This window comes from Pimephales promelas, chromosome 4 (genome assembly GCF_988280905.1).
Source record: "Pimephales promelas chromosome 4, fPimPro1.hap1.1, whole genome shotgun sequence".
Classification (NCBI taxonomy): Eukaryota; Metazoa; Chordata; class Actinopteri; order Cypriniformes; family Leuciscidae; genus Pimephales; species Pimephales promelas.
This window is the reverse complement of record NC_142772.1, coordinates 46146967-46167716: the sequence shown is the minus strand read 5'-3', so window position 1 is coordinate 46167716 and position 20750 is coordinate 46146967. Positions and strand designations below refer to the sequence as shown.

Genomic DNA, 20750 nt, shown 5'->3' with positions numbered 1-20750 from the left:
ACAAACACATTAAAATAAAGTGTGACCATGAAAAGTGCTCATTTCTTATTGAATTCTACAATAGAAAAAACCTTCACAAGAGCCGTCCAACACACCGGACGCGTCGCCCCCTCTCCTCACGATATATACCTGTCAATAAAAAAGCATGCAAGGTAAAAAAAATGCTCAAATATTAAAGTGAGTTGCAAACGGACAGGATGAGTCTTGCAAGTAAGAGAAGTAGAAAATTTATTGCAGTATTTGTTCCATCAGAGGCATGTGAGTCCCTTTACGCTGAGCAGGGCGACCTGTTATCGCAAATCTCCTTCGACACAGCCCTCCTCACAGACACTGCATGCTATACACAATAAATTACAGCCACACGGTGCTATCGTACAAAATGGACAAACAGCTCAACAGAGAGAATTATCATCAGCCAGTAAAGGAGGAGCTAAGCTATCGAAAGCTGCTTAACGCTAAGAAATTCGAAAAGAAAACGAGAAGAAAAAAAAAAAAGAGAAAGAATTAAAGTAAAAACATCAACAAACTAATTCTTTCAACATTCAGTATATATTTAAATTTCTTTTATAGATATAAACAATATTTTTATGTTAAACTATGATACACTGGGAGTAGAAATCAAACAACCAGAAATCTGCTGCACAACAGCGAAGGAGCACCCATACAATGTTTCTCCGAACATTTTATTCCTGCGATACGACGATGCACCCTGGCGCAGAGGGCAAAATGTCACCGCCGGACCCAGAGTGCATCAGAGAGAGAGGAGTCTGTAGTGTAGAATAGCCGCTCGTGTGTGTGTGAGTTCATGTTTGGCTGACCCGGGACATGTGTTTGGCTGTTGCATTAGGCTGAGAGAATCTGACATGGGGAGGGAGGTATGCGAGTGAGTGCGTGTGCATGTTTACGTATTATTAGCTGGAGTTCCTGTCCTTGGCAGCGTAGAGTGAACGTAGAGTCTGCGCCACTTTGTGGTTGAGCTTGTTGCCACTGGTGAGTGTAATTTTTTTATAGATGATGTCGGTCTCTCTGATGGTGTCGACCCAAGGCACCAGCTTGCGTCCGTCGCGCCGCTTGGCTTCGGCCCAAGTGCTGGAGTAAGAGCCTGCCATCCAGTGGATGCTGTAGCTGTCGCTGTTCCTCTGGATCACGCGTGCGATCTGCGGCCGGTCTCGGTATTTGGGGCAGTGGATGGCGATGATGTCGAGCGCGCTGACCGACTCGTTCATGTTCGCCGACAGCTGGTCCGCGGAGTCTCCCGTACGCCTCCCGCGTCGAGACGCCTGTGAAGAGGGGTTAAAAGACTCTTAGGCTGACTCTGAAACCGTCCCCTATTCGTACTTTGCAGTCACGTGACAACCATGGATGCCTGGCGGGCAACAAACGGGTATTTTCAACGTAGAGTCCTGTCTTTTTAGTAGCTATCAAGCCTATTAGCGAGCTAGCTGCATAACTATGGACTAACTCCAAGGTGGAGGTGGTTAAATTGTATAAGGGACTGTTAACATATCGCGTCTTTTGCGTGCTCAAGTTCGTTATTTCAAATGTGGGCGCGCGGTATGCGCGCTCATAATGGAAGCGACGCGGTCGCGGTGCGTCGCGTTCGTTTTTTCCAAGCGTGTCCGCGCCGCATCGGGATAAAAACATCTTAACTTTTCCTAATGCCGCAAACGCACCATAAGGCAGGATTCACATATAACGCTTAAAAACGCGTAGAAAACGCTGGGCGCGCCGCATTCTCCATTTTCCAAAGCGCCAGGGCGGTTGCGCTTCAGTTGGTTCTTGTCACATGACCTATTGTGTGCGTATGGTGCGCTTGCGGTATTTAGGGCTGTCGCGGTAACTGCAATATTGTAGTACCGCGCTTCTGACAAGTCAACCGCAGAGGATAGCACGTAACCGCAGCAACCGCGATATTCACGTTTTTTTTATAAGGCTATACCCTTCTTGTTTTGAACTTCATGCATGTGTATTGAATGTTAAACAAGTTCATAATGATAACAAGACTGTTTATCATGGTGATGTGTAGCTTACAGGCTTCACACAGACAGTGAATGAGAGAGATCGGCAGAGCGCGTCACGCGCTGCGCGTGCAATTACCTGCGTCTGTCTTTAAAGTCGTGAAAAGCTTGTCGTGTCAAAGGGAAGCGAAAAATTTGTCGCATCATCATTTTAACGTTCTCTTCACGGGTATTTTCCCATAAATGCGCGTCAGCAGCAGCTCTGGTCAGCATCCCACAACACAAGGAAGCCGAAATAAAATCAGTGAGTCACGCATTGAATCAATGGGTCTCTAATAAGTGAAGCATCAGCTTCAGCGTTGCCCATGCGACGCATTGCTGCTCAGCTGAGCCTTGAAAAGTTGAATCTCAAAGTTAAAAATAAATAACATCTTGTTGAATCAGCTTTTTTAAACGTGTTCATTGAATGAACGGTTCAATGACTCGCTCAAAGTCCGTTGTCATAACAATATGCGCGCTGAGTGAAAGTCTTTCAATGCTCATATACTGTAGATGCTGTTTAGTTTCGGTTACATTGGTTACTGAAAATGTCCTCGTTTTTGTCCACATCGTAAACATTATTTATATAGTGTTACGACCCTGCGTTCTGCTTGCTCGCCTGCTGGGGGCGTAGTTGCTCAGAGAGCGTGGACAAAAACATATAAATTAATTAAATAAATAAATAAATGGCGGTAATACCGCATATCGCGCTATTGAGCCACTCAACATTACCGCAAGGGAAATTCCATAACCGCGACAGCCCTAACGGTATTCTGAAAAGTTGAGATGTTTTTATTGCGACGCGGCACGGACGCGCATGGAAAAAAGCGAGCGCGTCGCACCGCGACCGCATCGCTTCCATTATGAGTGTGCATACCGCGTGCCTACATTTGAAATAACGAACTTGAGCGCGCAAAAGACGCGATATGTGAACCGGCCCTAAGCGCACAGTAGCTCACGTGACAAGAACCAACCGGAGGGTAACCGCCCAACGTTTTCTACACGTTTTTAGACGCTATATGTGAATCTGTTAAATAATCTCCGTAAATAATCTAGCTCTACTGTTCCATTGAAAACCATAGATATCGCAAACCTCAAAACAACCCATCACACACTTCTGTTGTTAGCAAAATGGGACAGCTGCGTTTACACCGCCACCGGCGAGAGCGTCAAAGTGCCCAGAAGTCATTCATTTTTCAATTAATTTTGCCGCTCTCGCGGCGCGGTGTGAACGTACAGTTAGCCTCATAATACAAACAGCTGACTCGATGAACCAGCTGGTGGCGTTGATTGACGAAACTACAGGTTAACGATTAATTACATGATCATACACTCAAATGTTGAAATTACCTTGAGTGATGGAATGATCACTACACAGACGTGTAACATTATACTGTGAAGTGTGAAGGTTACTTATCTCATCTGGTTAGTGCAACCAATCGCACAACAACTATCTGGTGTGTCATTTACACCTCGAAACAATGCAATAACGAGTGTTCAGCCAATGTACGCTCAACGGCTGTCTGAATTCGCTCACTTTTTTTCATTTAGTCCTTTTAAGTGAACTGTATTAGTGGACAGTGATTGAGGGTTCAGGGGATGATTTTGGATTCAGCCTTAATATTCAGTAATACCGTATCATTGATTTGACTGCACTGGCACAACCTTGAACTGAACTGAGCTGAATTATGACTATTTTCTTAGTCTATTTGCTTTTCAGCCGATTCAAGTTGCACTATTATTGAACTGAATTGAATCAACAGTGATGAATAAATGACACTAATGTGTTCAGTACAGCTGGTTTAAAGCTAAACTGAATTAATTTGATAATTGATAAACTGCAACATCAACACTGTTATTGAACTGAATTACATAATGAGTAACACTTGCCTTCTCTAGAGATGTTTATATCTGAATTCAGCTTGTTCATAATTGACTAACTTTGCACCATTACTGAACTGAATCATATGACTTAAGCTGAATAACAGCTGAATGTCACGCGACTTAAGCTACATGAGTTGAATAATTACACTACTGTCTTTTTAGAGATTTTCATAACGGAAGAACTAACAACATTAACACTGTTATTTTCTTGTTAATCACTGTGAAGCTGCTTTGAAACAAGTGCTATATAAATAAAGGTGACGAAAGACACAATAACAAAACATGAGTAATGATCTTGTTTCAGTCAGACAGTTTCTTCCTGGCCAGAATAAGCTGGCAAGAGAATCAGACTGGTATGATCTTACCCCTGGTGTCCTCTCCTCTCCGTCACTCTCCTCATCCTCCGAGTCGAGTGTGTGGTGGTTTCGGGGGCTTGTGGCTGCTCCCCCCAGCAGTGCGGTGATGGCTTTATTCCTCACGTTTGCACTATTCTCTCCCTCCTCGTCCTCTTCATCAGGGTCCAGGTGCTCCATTAGCAACTTAAACTGAGAATCAAGCAGAGCATGCACTATAAATCTTTCATCTCAAGTGTTTTTTTAGCATTACAATTAGAGATGCTCGGTTGGCGGTTACAGCCGTGGACTTGGATGAGGAAACGGAAAAAAAAAAATATTTTAATTAAATTCGGGCTGGTGGTTGAACCAATCAAATGAAAAATATATATATACACATTGACTATACCTACATCCAAAAAAAATGTTAATCGAGCACACTTTGAAATAGTCAAGTTTTCATCAGGCATCTAGTCAAGTCTATGCAGAGACTGCTTGTTTTTATCAGAGATGGCAATGTTGGCGAAGAAGGTACGTGATAAACTCAAAAAAGGAGAATTAAAAACGAAGGAAATAGAAGGTCAGAAAAGTGTTGCCTGGAATAAGATCTACAGAGTGGTAAATCAGGATGGCATGCATGTAATTTGCAAAACCCGCGAAGCAGTTTATGTTCATGACAGCCACAAGACGGGTACGTCTAATATGCTGCATCACAAGTGTGCTGCTAAACCTCAAACCTCCACGAACACCTTGACAAGTTCCGTCCGTTAATTTTGGATATTTATTTATTTTGTGATCGGATTCACTGATGATATTCTGGGAGCTTTTCTAGGCTGTCATCAGCAGCGCCTTGTATCGCCCAATCAGCGGACGGCAGGCGGGCGCGGTTTTGAAAATTGGTCAAAAACGTTGGTGCAGATGGATGGTCAGACGGATGATGAGTTTTGTGATGTGGTTGCGGATGAAATAATAGCCCATTCGCGCATCTCTAATTCCAATTAAGTTCAATTATTTTAATACTGTAATAATTATAATAAACATTTTTTTTCTGAATTTACAGCATCATTACTCCAGTCTTCAGTGTCACATGATGCTACAGAAATTATTATAATATGATGCTCAAGAAACATTTATGATTATTATCCATGTTGAAAACAGTTTTTTTTTTTTACATTTTTATTTCAGGATTCAAAAGTTCAAAAGAACAGAATTGATCTGAAACGGAAAGCTTTTGTAACATTAATCACTACCATTCAAAAGTTTGGGGTCAGCAAGAATTTATTTTTTATTTTTTGGGGAAAGAATTTAGAAAATACTTTTATTCATCAAGGATGAGTTAAATTGATCAAAAGTTACAGGAAAGACATTTATAATGTTAGAAAAGATTATTTTTTAAATAAATGCTGTTCTTTCTATTCATCATAGAATTTTGGAGGAAAAATGGATAACGACTGTTTTCAACATTGAAAATAATAATTTGTTTTTTGAGCATAAAATCAGCATATTAGAATGATTTCTGAAGGATCATGTGACACTGAAAACTGATGTTTAATCAGCAACAGTAATGATGTTGAAAATTCAGCTTTCAAATTACATTTTAAAATATATTAAAATAGAAAAGTCATTTTAAATTGTCTTAATATTTCTTTTTTTTTCATAAAAAAAGCAGCCTTGGTGAGCAGAAGAGACTTCATTTAAAAACATAAAAAATATACATATATACATATATAAATAAAATAATTTCCCTGTAGAAAATAATTATGCTCACATCGAGGTACTGTTTGACGATCTTCCTCTTCAGGTCGTAGGTCAGCTCGTCATGAACCTCATCGCGGTGGAGGAAATCAACGGTCTGCCGCGGGTTGAAGTTGACCGACGACTTCCTGTTGACAGCTTTATCGTACACCTTGGCCGACTCTGAGGGAGAGTACTTCTGAATTTTGCTGCATTGGAAGAGAGCAGAATAAATACAGGATATAAAAAACCTTCAGCAATAATTATGTTTGGAAGTTGTTGAGGTGCATGCTGGGCGTTTTGCTACCTGTCCGAGAAGCCGTAGAGGTTCTTAAGGTGTTGTTTGAGCACTAGCAGTAACAGTATACCCTGTGAAGCCCTAGCGAAGTCCAGGAGAGGAGATGCGTCATCAGGAAGACGCTCCATGACGGCATCAGCATCCTCGAGGTCAGACTCAGAATCTGACTCCGACTGCTTGGTAACCTCCATGGCCTTAGGCTTCCTAACTCGCTGCCCCTCCTCATCCTCCTCATAATCATCGCCATCAAATTCTTCATCTCCGCTGTTCCTCTCCTCGTTCTGCTCTCCCCTTTCCTCCTCCGCACCGTTCTGCTGCTGCGGCTGCTGGTGTCGTCGCCGTCGCCGTCTCCTTTTCCTGCTTTTTCTGCCAGGGACCTTAATGAGAGACTGGTACCAAAAACAGCCCGTTTAGAAATCATAGTGGAATTTCTCTCACAACCATCCATGATTCAAAAATGTGAAAGTGTGCCATAACCAATGAGTAAAAGCTAGTAATAAGAGTAACAACCTCTTGTTTTACTTGTAAGACAATGATCATGTAAAACAAAATCGTTTTTGAAGAACCAAAAAAAAAACCTTGACGAACATTATCTAAGAATGTTGTGAGCTATGGACAAATCTTTTTTTTTATGGACAGATTTATTTTGTTAACTTCGTAATAAAACTAAAAAAAAAATAATAATAGTAAAACTACAACTAATAATGGTTCAAACTCATTTTTAAATTATAAAAATAAACAAATCAAATAAATATAATCATATAAAACATTTTTTACTTCATATAACGTTAGGCATTTTTATTGATCACATATCTTACCATTTCATGTGTTTTAACAGCTAGATCGTGTTGCTATGGATGCAGATGTTCACTCCGGTAATATAATCGTTTTTAAATGAATAAACTCATTTTTAAATCAGCCATGTTATAAGCAGTGGTGGAACGTAACGAAGTACAAATACTTTGTTACTTTACTTAAGTACATTTTTCACGTATCTTTACTTTACTTAAGTAGAATAAATAGTGCATACTTTTTACTTTTACTTTGTTACATTTTGCAGCAATTATTTTACGTTCTACTCCACTACATTTCTACAACTTCTGTTACATTTTCATTACATTTTCTGATCAGTTTTTCCCCTGCCAAAACGTAATTTGACCGTCCGGTCGTTGCACGTTTGTCTCACCAGTGACGTTTGGTTGCCATAGATCTATCTACCTGGTCACACTAAATGCGTCTCGGACGCAGTGTGTTTATCGTGCAATTTATAAGCAAAAATTTGTTTTTACGTGCATAGAAAACGCATAGGATTATAGCAAGCCAAGAGGTTCAGAATAACACCATAAATTAATCGCGTTTACTGCCAAACATAGTTATTAACATATAGTAAGGATAAGCATGATGTCTTGCTATATTTCCTAATTGCAAGCTTGTTTCAGAAATGGTGACAACAATCTTTTTCCATCATTATTGAACATCATTATAGGAGTATTAAGTTGAATGAGTTAGAATTAAATGTTTTATAAATCATTAGAAAATAGTCATCAAGAGAATAAATTGTTATGCAAGTACTTTTACTTTTAATACTTAAAGTACATTTAAAATCAGGTACTTTGTACTTTTTACTTAAGTATGGTTGTCATTGTGTTACTTCTACTTTTACTAAAGTAAATATTTACCTGGATATTTGTACTTTTACTTAAGTACTGAGATTCAGTACTTCCTCCACCACTGGTTATAAGTGGGAAAATGTATAGCAAGGCGGTTGTTACAGCGAATACAACCCCTTCAGGCTGATTCAAGACCGCTTCGCGTTAAGAGTTCGCGGGGTTGTATTCACTATAACAACTGTCTTGCTATACATTATCCCTTACTTTTATTTATTTATTTATTTCTATGAGGGCTGACAAGACAAAGTAAGCATCTGTTTAAACATCTAAACCAAATCAGCGCTGAAACGTGCTGCACAAACCACAAGCACTTTTACCTCTTTAAATGTCTGCAGCAGGTTGCTGCCTGATACAGACAGGGTGATGTCTATATGATGCATGATGAACAGCGGCTCCTCCTGACTCTGATAGGGGAAGTAGGCCAGATTATCAGCGACGAACAACAGCAGGCTCACCTCCATCTTCTGCTCGAACACAGAGAGAGAGAGACAGATGGAAAAGGTCAGTCTCAACGTCACAACAAAGAGCCAACGACAGGGAGAGACAGACACACAAAGACTGCTAACCGAGCTGTCGTCGAAGAGATTGAGCAGCGCGATGAGGAACGCTCGCCGGTGTTGTCTGTTTGCACGGACCATGCTGTAGAGGTGGGAACATTGAGCAGAATTGGACTCGTCCTGACGGAAACCACGGATCACAGTTCCTGATGATGCCCAGATGGCCTGCTGCACTTGGTACGACATCTTCATCCCTGCTACAGCTTTCATCTGTTGATTAAATTAATAAATAAACCAGCTATACATTCATCTAATTCTATCACATACATGCAATTTGAATATACTACTATGCAAGAAACAAGAAAGCATTACAGTTTGGTTTAACCTAGATACTTCACAGTATACTGTGGTATCCCATGGTACATTCTTCCGATGTATTTGATTAATTGGTAAATAGTGAACTGGAATCCAGTTTATGAATATGACACATGTCAAGGTGTGCAGACTGATGCTCACATGGATAAATCCAGTGTACTTCTTATCAATCTCCACCAGCTGCTGGTCCGCTTTGTTCCTCATGGTGGGCTCTGGGTCCGTCCCCATGGCGATCAGATATGGCACACACTGTGATGGAAGGAGGACGGAAAAGTGACAAGTCCACGTTAGTTGCACGTTCTACAGCCAAGGTTGTGACAGTGATGAGTAGGCCCACACCCAACCTACACCTTTTTTCTTTTACATTTCCTGTGTGGATTGTGGTGAATCAAATTTAAATCTATTAAAATTTGTTAAATAGAAAATTGCACTCTTCATCGTTACTGAAAGAACGGCCGAATCATGTCAAATGGATTTATGGAAGAACATTTACATACACTACCAGTCAAAAGTTTGGGGTCAGTAAGATCTTCTTTTTTTTTTTTTTTTTTTTGTGTGAACGAAATTCTAACTTTTACATTGTAAGCTTAAATATTAAATTGCGAACAGCACAATTACAAATGGCAAGATTAAAAAAAAAAAAAAAAAAAAAAAATCAAAATTGATAGTAAAGCCATTCATAATGCTGTTCTTTTGAACTTTGAAAATTAAATGCACTAGGGTTTCCAAAACAAATACTAAGCAGCACAGCTGTTTTCAACATTGATGATTGATTACATGAAATGTCTGAGCAGCAAATCAGCATACTAGAATGATTACGGCAGGATCATGCGACACTGAAGACTGGAGTAATGCTGAAAATTCACAGGAATAAATTACATTTTAAAATATATTCAAATAGAAAACTTGTTTTAAATTGAAATATTTCACAATATTATTGTTTTTACTGAGCCTTGGTGAACATAAAAGCTGTGCATTCACAACACCGCTGGTGAGAGTGGAAAAATTCGCTGGGAAAAACGACGCCGTGGAAAGATTTGTGGACGCTCTGACGTAGATCGAATGCTTGGTCTTTTTTAAAACTGTATTTAAAGCAAACAAGAATGTCGATCATTATTTTTGCAGACTGACCAAGTAGGGTATCAGTTAACCTCATGCAATCTTTTAAATGTGAAAGTAATAAATTGATTGAGGGAAAGAACTTAATTATAGTGACATGTTTGCTAACTAAATAAACCAATTAAAAGCCATTTGTGTGGTGTGGCTTTTGTGTTCATGGTCAAGTATCTAATTTGCCTTCCTGAAAAATAAGCGTTTTAGCGTGAAAATCTTGCCTATAAATAGTGTAGTGTGCCTTCAAAAAATTCAAATCATCATCCTCTTCTCTATTTTGCTTGGGAACTAATGTGGTCAAAACCAAAGTTTACAGGGCTGCGTTCCCTGGAATCCTTTCAAAACGGAGCACTTCTAAATTCCGATTGGTTGCCACCGAACTGGATCATAGCTCATTACCATAAAGTTGACCTGACTTCAACTTCCCCTCGCCGCATTCGCGGGAGCTCGGTGTGAATGCACTGTAAAAAAATCCTTAAATGGTAGTGCATTTCACAGACCTACTGCACATTAAACCAATGCATCTTATTAATATATGTATAAGGTTAAACAAAACAACATGCAAAGGGCTGGGAATGGGATGCATAGAAGTTAAAATTCTGCGCAGGACAAGTAATGATGACAATGCTGGGTTTAAAATATCTGTATTGCTGTATGAGAGTGTGCATACCTGTACAGGGTGTATGAGTCCCTGGCTGAGGGTCAGAGCAATGACATTGAGGGCGAAGTGTCTTACGCTGGACTGCGTGTGGAAGAAAGACTCCAGCACCTGCTTCAAATAAAGCTGCATGATGGAACTGCTCATACCAGAGGAGATGTCCCCCATCTCTTTCAGATCTTCCTGTTTTGACATTTTCTGCCCTGAAAAAATAAAAACACAAGCTTTCTGTAAGTGTGCCGTTTTAAGGAGCATTGTGCGAGTTCCTAGTTATAAACCCTTTTTGCATCGACGTCACAATTACGTCATGCCGTTAGCTGGAGGCAAAACAAAGAGAAAACTGGAGGCAGCCAATACAAACCAGCACAGATTCAGCTAAATAGAGCTTAAAATGTCATCTTCTTGTGGTGCTGGATGACAGAATCGACGAAGTACAGGCTCCAATTTAAAATTTTATTGCATAATGTTTTCTAATCTATTGTGATTATTTGTGAATCATCCAACCCTAACTTTTTGAAGAACCTGGTAAGAAAGAATAATCAAATACACAAAGTTAAAAAAATCAATTTTTATTCTTTACATTTTCGTCTTCCGGCCTTGGCGCTAGCTAGGCAGAAATTTGGATCTTGTTCGGTACCATTCAGCAAATAGGCATCTAAAGATTTATACGCCCTCAAGTTTCTCTATCAAGAAGGTGTAGATGTCAGGCCACTGATTTAACCGAGGTAACGTTAATCATGTCAGATCGTCCATCCATTGAGTGAGTGTGTACGGGTCGGCCAATCTGGTTCCGTCCTTTAAGGTTAACTTTTTCAAATAACAATCTTGAGTGACCTTCCATATTAAGATAAAATCATATTTTGAATTTTCTCCTGTCATTAAAAAAAAATCTCTATATTGGATCTATTATGGTTCATACAAAATCATACTGGCAAATGTTGAGCCACAGCACTGCCCTATGAATCTATGAATGATCACTTACACTCTCTGTCTGCCTCTTGCATGCGAGAGTCCTCCTCTTGGAGATACATCTGGAGGTTCTTCAACACCTGGATCTTCAGTGTGATGGAGCACCGATTATCAGACAGGAGCCCGTTATACAGAGACTTCACCTCTGGAACGAACATCTGACTCGGGTGCATGATGAAAAGAAACCCTGCAGAACGCAAGAGAGAGAGAGAGAGAGAAAGAAAGAAAGGTTAAAAGGTTTATGTATCATTCAGTAATTAAAACATTGCTGTGATGCAATACATACAATTATTCTGACAAAAATTGGCTCTGCAAAAAAAATCTGAAGCAGCAAACAATTGTGTTGTTGCTGTTAACTCCAATTAAAGGGGCTATATGTAGAATTCAGAAACCCGTTAATTAGCAACACGAGTGGCCGTTAAGTGAACTGCAGCCACAGCAAGTTATTACATAAAATGTAAAACATGCAACAAAATTACTAAAACACTAAAATTACTAAATACCAAAATTCAAAACAATTACCACCAAAAACACTGAATGAGTCATCTTACCCAACCCAATGATGGCTTTGCATCTGACTTCCTCGTCTTCATGATTAGTGAAGTACAATAACAATTCCAAAACCTTCTCCTTTATCACAACCTGTCAATAACAGTGCAAGATCCCAGGATTAATCACAAAGTAATTGACTGTTTGAAACATGCAATCTTGGGTTTAAAAAAAGCTCAAATAATGCAAGTATATAATGCAAATATTATAAATAATAATATTACAATGCAAATATTAATATAATGCAAATAATACAATTAAAAAATAAATAAATGAAGAGTTCAGATGCAAAAGCCTCTAAATGCCATTTGAAATGTTCTTCTTTAATGATGATTTTTTATCAAACTTGTATATTTAAGTTCAGTAATTTCACTTAAATAACAATTAATAGGTAATTATCATTGCCATTTAAGTGAAATCACTGAACTTAAATATACAAGTTTGATAAAAATGATCATTCTAGAAGAAAATTTCAAATGGCACTTAGAGGCTTTTGCATCTGAACTCTTCAAATACTAATAAATAAATAAAAATATAATGCAAATTTTATTCATGTTTTTATTTTTATCTTGGAATGCACGTTTTATCTTAGAGTGCAGTTTAAAGTAAAAATTGTTGTGTTGCTAATGCTAATGAGCTGAAGTTAAACAGCAAACAACTACATGGCTACAGCTGCATGTAAACTACAACACGCTACGTATGGTGAAAGGTTGCAATACCTTAGTTGTGCCCTTGAACTGCTCGTAGTCAAAGTCAAAGTGTCTGCAGAGAGCTCCCACAGTGAAGAGAGATCTGAGCAGGGCTGCTTTGGTGGCGGCCAGTGCCATGTTGTTCGTACCCTCCTGATGCTGTAACTTTAGCTTAGTCAGAGCCCCATAATAACGGTTAAAACAGGCCCATACAAATTTATAATTATGAGTCACTTTATTCACTATTGCACCCAAACAGCTCACACAGTACTGGACAACCTGCGCAAAAAAAGAGAAAGTGAGATAGAACTTAGTTGTATGTGTAGAAATATGATGCAAGAGAATATTTGCAACTATGTGCACTGTAAAAAAATATTGTTGGTTTAACTTAAAGTAAGTAACCTGGTTGCCTTAAAATTTTAAGTTGATTGAACTGAAAAAAGTGAGTTAATACAATGAAGGAGATTGATTTAATCATCAGAAACTCGAAATAATAAGTTATCCGAACTAAATAAATTATTTAAGTTGATTTGACAAAAGAAAAAATGTTGTGATAACAAATCTTGAAAATATTTTTTTTACAGTGTGTCATCACATGAACAGACAGCCAGTAGTTAATACAATTTAAGATTAATGAACCGTAGCATTTTCACCACTACGTTAAAAAGGTACACATAAGATTGTGACATTCTTGTGCGATTTTTTTAAATGTTAATCCAGTTATGTGATTTACTTTTACAAGTTTGTTAGTGTAAGTCACTTACGGTCATGCCATATTTTAAGATGAGCTTCATCAGGTCTTCTTCAATGGTGGTCAGGAAGTTCTCACTGGGGTGATCCATCAGAGGAATTACCAGCTCCAGGATCTTCGCAACATTACAAATCACCATGAAGTCACTCTGAGACTGTGAAAAGGACAAAAACAAATGCATTATGCATAAAAACAAATGAAAACGTTCTGACACGTGTACCTTGGCACAACATCACTAGGAATATACGGCCACTAGATGGCGGAATGACCTTAAATATTGCACTGTAGAAAGTGGTGCTTAGCAGTTGCCGCTTGCAGAGAGGAAAAGAGCACTTACACTGCACTTGGTGGTGAGGTAGGGCTGCATAGTCATGGCGTGCTTGACCATCAACTGCGGTCTGATCTTACTGAACAGATACAGCGTGGTGATGCATGCGACCAACCTCGTCGAGTTCACACTCTTATGCTCTGCACACAGACAGCATCACAAGAGCAAAATAATTTACTTGGGGAAAAATGCATCCTCACACTCAATATAGCTTATTAGCCGAGACTCCTTCGTTGTGTGTACAGATGTGACGCAATAACGCATGCTTAAATCTCCCAGGTAAATCCATTAGTACCATTGGAATTAAAAACAGTATAACAAGCTTACCGTTTTGAATCGAGCTAAGGCAAGCAGATAGTTTTGAACACTGGCTGGTTATGTACTTGCTCAAAAAATTATTTTGGATAATTTCTAACCCAAAAAAGTTACGGACTGGAGCTTCAAATGCAACAACAAAAACCCCATTGAAAATAAACGAAAACTACAAAAAAGAAATGCGTAAAGATTTGTAGAATCACATCCGAGTGGTTTAACCCTCTGAGACCTAAGGGTATTTTTACAACTAATTTTCCGTCTGGTGTTATTTACTAAAAAAGCTTGTAAAACATCAACCCTTTGGTGAACAGACAATTGATTTGACACACCTCTTTTTTTTTTCTCAGGACAAATTGAACTTTCAGCATATTTGTGTTGCATTGATGTCACCTGAATGTAAAATAAGTTGTGGGACCATATAGACAAATGAAAAAATAAATCGGAAATTGAATAACTCAAATATTTCTTGAAATCACACACAAATAAATAAAAGCTAAGCAAATTTCCTCTGGAAAATAGTTTGTTCATGTCTTTGGAGTCCTGGAGCACAGGGATAAACATTATAACTTGTACAGAACAAAAACTATTGATATTTTTCCAAAAGAAGTCCAGGCGTTTTGGGCCTCATGAAATTCACTGGTGCCAAGCCTCAAAACAGTTCCTATCAGCAATTACACAGAGGGCCACATCACAGGCTTTGTATTTCTATTTGATTTATTATCTTCTTTTTATACTACTTTTATTCTACTATAATACTTTTTTACAGTAAATAAATAAATGGCACTTCAGCTGGGTCTATCCAGGTTATCTAGTTCCTCATCTGTCAAAAAGCTCTGTTCTCCTGAAAATCCATCATCCTGCATGGCATGGCATCAAAAAAGGCCAGCGCTTTATTTACGTCTATTTTTCTCTGTGAAACGCGCGTCTCCGTGCGTCTCTATCTCTCTCCACTATATCAGCGCTCGGTTCATGCGTAATGACGCACACCAATGTTTACGACGGATCAGCCTGTAATTGGTCAAAAACCATCACGTGAAAACATCACGTGATATCCAAAATGGCAGCTAGCATCGAGCGGAGTATTTATAAATTATGGACTTCAAGAGTATCAAAGTTTGATATTCGCGATTGGATTTATTGCTGAAAACCTCTGAAAGGATGCACAAGTTCCAGGTTGGATAGAAAACCTTCTGTAAAGGCTAGAAAGACACCAAAGACACCCCCGTGATGGCTAGCTCGTTAGCTTTCTCCTGGAAAAAACGGTAAGAAAATCGATAAATATGTCAGAGTTATGTAAACATTTATCGGAGGTGGCCTGTGTCCGTCGGTCTCAGAGGGTTAAAATCAAAATGTACATTGTTTTCGAAACAATTATTTGACATGAACCCTATGAAGCCTACTGTATTATTTGATTACACAAATTTAAGGCTTTTAAATATGATCAACATGATCAAAACTTTGCAATCCGCAATACACAAAGCCTTCGGTCATCTGACTTTTTTTAGCAAGTAAAAGGCCTCTTAGTAATAAAACAACAGAGATTTGATGAGAAAAAAAATGAAGCATAAAAATATATTTTCATACGTCAGGCTTAACAGGTTAATGAACTGAATCAGATTTCCCAAGTACAGAGCAAGTAGTATGTGCGTACCTGCAAGTGCCTCTTCATATTTGAGGATGTGCTCCACAAGATTGTCCACTAACTGCACACAGGCCTTCCTGGCTGGTTTATAGGAAGAATCCTCCTCTGACTTTAAAAGCTATAGAAAACAAAACATAGAAAATTGAAGTGCTACAGGCGTCCAAAGTAGGATATGGGGGCAGATGGAAAAACAAAAACACTTACGTTCTGCAAGAGCTGCTCAAACCAGTCATAGCCAGTGTCCTTACAGGCAGCAACCTGAGGCAAATAAAAGAGCAAGATCAGCTTCAGGATAAAGCACTATTTCAAAGAAAAGCCATTTTCACACTAAAGCTTTTGGTTCAGACAAGTCCGTTTGACATCGATCTGAAAGCTGCTTTATTCATTTCAGTGTGCACCAAACTCGAGTCCACTTGAAAACAAGGGTTAGGGCACAAATCCTATGAACGAATCAGTAAAGCGAGACTGATGCCCTGCAAAAAGAGCAGCAATTGCATTTCCTTGTTGCTGATGTCTCCGGAGAAATAGCAGCTTATATTTTCTGCATTTCTAGCAAAGCATCTGTTCCAGACAGATTGAAGCACCACTAGAACGTCTTATGTTTTGGTAATTGGTAGTTAAGCCAAAGGGATGAAAACATGCCTTCTCCAGTGTTACCAAGCTACAAGGACAAACAGCTGCCGAGGATTCTCACACTGATGATGCAAACATACTGTGATTTACAGTGACCCAAATTATACAAGTGTAAAAAAGACACCTGCAAGGGGCAGAGATGGAATCGAACTTGTGGTCAGACCAAACAAATATATAAATAGACATAAACAAACACATATATATATTTTAAATAAAGTGTGAAAAAAGCCTAAGAGTGATATACTGACCACATCAGTGATGTTGAGAATCTTCCTATTCATTGTCTCTTTGTCATGGCTGGCTGTGGGTGTAAACCACAGCTTCTGGAATGTCTCATTCACTAGTTTCTGCAGGGAGGAAAAGATAGTTCAGGACAAACCTATCACAACAAACTTCAGCACAGTGGTTTTCATGAAAAACAAAGCAGAGAACATGACTGCACCTTGATGCCCTCCTCGTCATTGACCCTGCGGATCATCTTCACACACATCTCGGTGATCTTAGAGAAGCTGGGCTGCTCTAAACAGATGTCTCTCAGAATCTTGATCACCCTTTTCCTCACGCTGATACCAGTGTCCTGAAGAGACCAAAAACAAACACTTTAAATATCTCATTACATGTATATTGACCAAAATATCAGGAAAAAAAAACCCCAGAATGAGCCCTAGACAAGGGTTTAGGCTAAAATGTACATGAATGTATAAAGGGAAAGTGCATATCTTAGGCCCTTCAATGGGTCACCATTAATTCTAACCAATTTTTTTTACATTTTTGTCCACACGACCTGCAGTGTGCCAAAAGGATTTTAAAAATTACAAATATTGGCTATATTTATAAATTAATATGAGGTTGTGAAAGCTGCATGCACAATAATAAACTAGGGATCGACCGATATGGATTTTTTAGTGGTGATACCGATTTTTTTCCCATCAGCCTTAGCCGATGACCGATACGGGCTGCCGATTTTCTTGAGCCGATATTTGGAGCCGATACATTTAGCTCCCTCAATTTATATCATAAAAATGACATAACGTTAACAAATGTTACAGGTCTCAATTTAATAAAAGTAACATTTAACTAACTTAATATTTAACCAATAGTAAAAACATGTGAGGTAGAACAAGAACAAGTAGATAAACAATTTAACAAATATTAACAAATCGGCCGATTCCGAAACACGTAAAAACCTCAAATATCGGCCCGATATATCGGCCAATCACTATAATAAACAGTAAAATAATTAGAAACTATATATACATATACAAAGTCACATGATCCTTAAGAAATCATTATATATGCTGATTTGCTGCTCAATATTCAATATTTTTTTTGTGGGATATTGTGATATAATATTGATTCTTTGATAAATAGAAAGTTCAAAAGAACAGCATTTATTTGCAATAGAAATCTTTAGCAACATTATAAAAGTCTTTTAATCAATTTAATGCATTCTTGCTAAATAAAAGTATTAACAGATTACCATTCAAAATTGTATTATTATTATTACTCAGTGCATGTATACACAAACATATATCGTTTCATGTGAAAAGTGGTCCAAACCTTTACATTGTGCTGCTTTAACTATCAGACAGGTAGTGTGTTAAAATCATACCAATATCCTCTCGATGAGCATGTCGTAGTACTGCTCTGTCAGCTGAGGTCGACTCAACACAAACCGTCCCAGCAGCTCAACCGCGGCTTCCCTCACGCTGGTGGAGTTATCCATCAACCGCCCATGAACACCGCGCTGCATATCAGACTACACAACACAAACACCCCAATTAAAAGATATGAACAGTCAACTCTGACAGAGTTACCGACAGTTTTGTGTTGCATTCCTTACCCTGGCCAGTATACTGGGGTCAACGGCCACCACCTCAGAGAGACACTTCATGGCTTTGGTCCTGACAGCTATGGCACTCTCCCCTAAAACTCTCAGAATCTAGAAATAACGACATTACAAAAATGAAAATATTGCATGCATTAGTAGTGCTGGGAAGTATGAATCGCTTTAGCAAATAAGTCATCACTCAAAGATGTTTATCCCTCTTTCAAAGAGATTAAATCGATTGGGTTGTTTCCAACACAGACAAAGTTACGGAGGTGTGTTGCATTCACTTGAAGAAAAAAAATCTACTCAGTTTTTCTGAATTAACAAGTTAATTATTTCAGAATTACGAGATAATTTTTCATGGAAAAAAGTTTTTGCTCTGTTTTTCTGAATTAACTCATTAATTCAGAAAAACAGAGCAAAAAAAAATTTCCATGAAAAATTAACTCATTAATTCAGAAAAACAGAGCAAAAAAAATTGCCATGAAAAATTAACTCATTAATTCAGAAAAACAGAGCAAAGAAAAAAATTCCATGAAAAATTAACTCGTTAATTCAGAAAAACAGAGTAAAATCTTTTTTCTCGTGAAAAATTAACTCGTTAATTCAGAAAAACAGCAAAAACTTTTTTCTCTCATGAAAAATTAACTTGTTAATTCAGAAAAACAGAGTAGATTTTTTTTTCTTCAAGTGAATGCAATACGCCTCCGTACAAAGTAACTTGAAAATATTTGACAAAAAAGTTGTTATTTTGAATTTTTTGCTCTTTTCTCACCTGTGTCAGGTAGATGTCAAAGCTCTGAGAGAAGGGTCTGGTGGAGGCCAGATAGCGTACGATAAGGCAGGAGTCCTCATAGTCCACATTTTCTGAATTCATCCTGTGAAAAGTTTTTTATTTTTTATTAATACCACAATCCAATAATTATATTACAGACTGGATGGGCAACATAACTGAAGCACAAATTCATGTATGGTAATACCTGAGAGTAGTAAATTGATTGGGAGTTGATTTGATGACAGAGTGAAGGAATTTCTTGCGGGTTTCGGCACGCTGCATGATGTCTCCGGTAGCCTGGAGCTCTTTGGCGTGATGCGTACCCTCAGAGTCGTCCTCCTTTTGATTCTGACTCCTCATGGCCTTCTCAGCCTCTGTAGTGCAGTCTCTGAACCACTGAGCGATGTAAAATTTGCGTGCAAACTACAATACAAGATCAGATTAAGGAATGCTGACATGGAGGATTATGGGTAGAGAAAAAGGCATGTACCAAACAGAAGATAATTTACTATACAAACTATTCACTAGTGATAGATGCTATCAGTAAAATGCTAATTTTGTGCAGGTCTCTTATTACAACTATTAATAATAATTCACAATAATAAAATAAAAACAAATTAATTCTCTTTGAACTTAGCAAAAATTATCTTACATCTACCAAATTTTACTTATAAACATTTTTAAGCAGAAGCTACACTAGGTAAAATCTCTATGAAAAAAAAAAAGTCATGCATGTCTAACCTTTTGACTAGTACTGTTATTTCTAGGTGTTATATTAACCACAGGCAACCTTGCTAGATGTTGACACCTGACCATAGAAAAACTCATATCGGCTTAACTCAACTCACTGGGCATGAAAAACATCTTAGTTAAACTCACAGTGAGGGCAGGGTCTGTTTCTGCATTCTCGTCCATATAACCCAGCAGAGCTTTCTGCAGCTTCTGAGTCTCGTCTCCTTCCGTGCCCTAAAGACGCATAGAAGGAGCATTTAATAAAAAAAAACAGTGTAAAGTAGAATGTTTATCGGATGTAGTTTACAAGCACCAGCATGTGTATTTTGAAGTAAGGTGTGTATACCTCTCTGACGATGCTGTCGATGGCTTTTTGGTCCATCCTGCTGGTGACTGAATCTTTCCTCAATCTGGCTGCTACGGTACCTAGATAATCCAGTGATGCCACTCGCAGTGCCATCTCTGTCTGCTTGTTACTGAATTGGTGCACCTAGGGACAGATTATGAGGGGTCAAAGGTCACTGAAGGAGAAAGAACCTTTGTATATGTTTCAATGAAAGCAATGTTGTGGTATTTTCTCACATTACTCGAATTATGTTTGTCAAAAATTATATTAAATTAATTCTGTTAACTATTTACTTTAACTATTTTTGGTATGACAATCTCACAAATCACCCAAAGTTCCATCATAGACTCCTACAAGTTCATAATATGCATGCAGTTTCATGTTTAGCAAAGATGAGGTTGTTAAATATGTATTATTTATTTTAATATAATTTGATATATAATTTTTGTAATTTAATATAATATAATTTAATTAATATTATAAAATTATATTATTATAATTATTTTTTTTATAATTTGAATATATAATATATTTATATATAATACAAATATTTTTATAATATTTATTATATATAATATAAATATCTTTATAATACTCTATAAATATAAAACAATATTTATTATATATAATAT

At 38.0% G+C, this 20750-nt stretch overlaps 1 protein-coding gene across 2 annotated transcripts in view; it reads right to left on the bottom strand.

The window, feature by feature from the left end:
- Positions 1-211: 211 nt before the first annotated feature.
- nipbla (NIPBL cohesin loading factor a) overlaps positions 212-20750 on the bottom strand; it is a 55070-nt gene continuing 34531 nt past the window's right edge. For both annotated transcript variants that reach the window (XM_039684663.2, XM_039684664.2), the window contains exons 23-45: positions 20119-20262; positions 19920-20006; positions 19246-19463; positions 19041-19143; positions 18278-18376; positions 18047-18193; positions 16877-17011; positions 16683-16781; positions 16006-16059; positions 15811-15919; positions 13854-13984; positions 13530-13670; positions 12796-13044; positions 12079-12169; positions 11541-11714; positions 10571-10761; positions 8929-9036; positions 8482-8682; positions 8233-8379; positions 6255-6634; positions 5982-6156; positions 4247-4426; positions 212-1280 (exon numbers count right to left, since the gene is read on the bottom strand). In XM_039684663.2, coding sequence (XP_039540597.2) covers positions 912-1280; positions 4247-4426; positions 5982-6156; positions 6255-6634; positions 8233-8379; positions 8482-8682; positions 8929-9036; positions 10571-10761; positions 11541-11714; positions 12079-12169; positions 12796-13044; positions 13530-13670; positions 13854-13984; positions 15811-15919; positions 16006-16059; positions 16683-16781; positions 16877-17011; positions 18047-18193; positions 18278-18376; positions 19041-19143; positions 19246-19463; positions 19920-20006; positions 20119-20262 — 3732 coding nt within the window. In that variant the 3' untranslated portion in view covers positions 212-911. The remainder of the gene's footprint in view (positions 1281-4246; positions 4427-5981; positions 6157-6254; positions 6635-8232; positions 8380-8481; positions 8683-8928; positions 9037-10570; positions 10762-11540; positions 11715-12078; positions 12170-12795; positions 13045-13529; positions 13671-13853; positions 13985-15810; positions 15920-16005; positions 16060-16682; positions 16782-16876; positions 17012-18046; positions 18194-18277; positions 18377-19040; positions 19144-19245; positions 19464-19919; positions 20007-20118; positions 20263-20750) is intronic.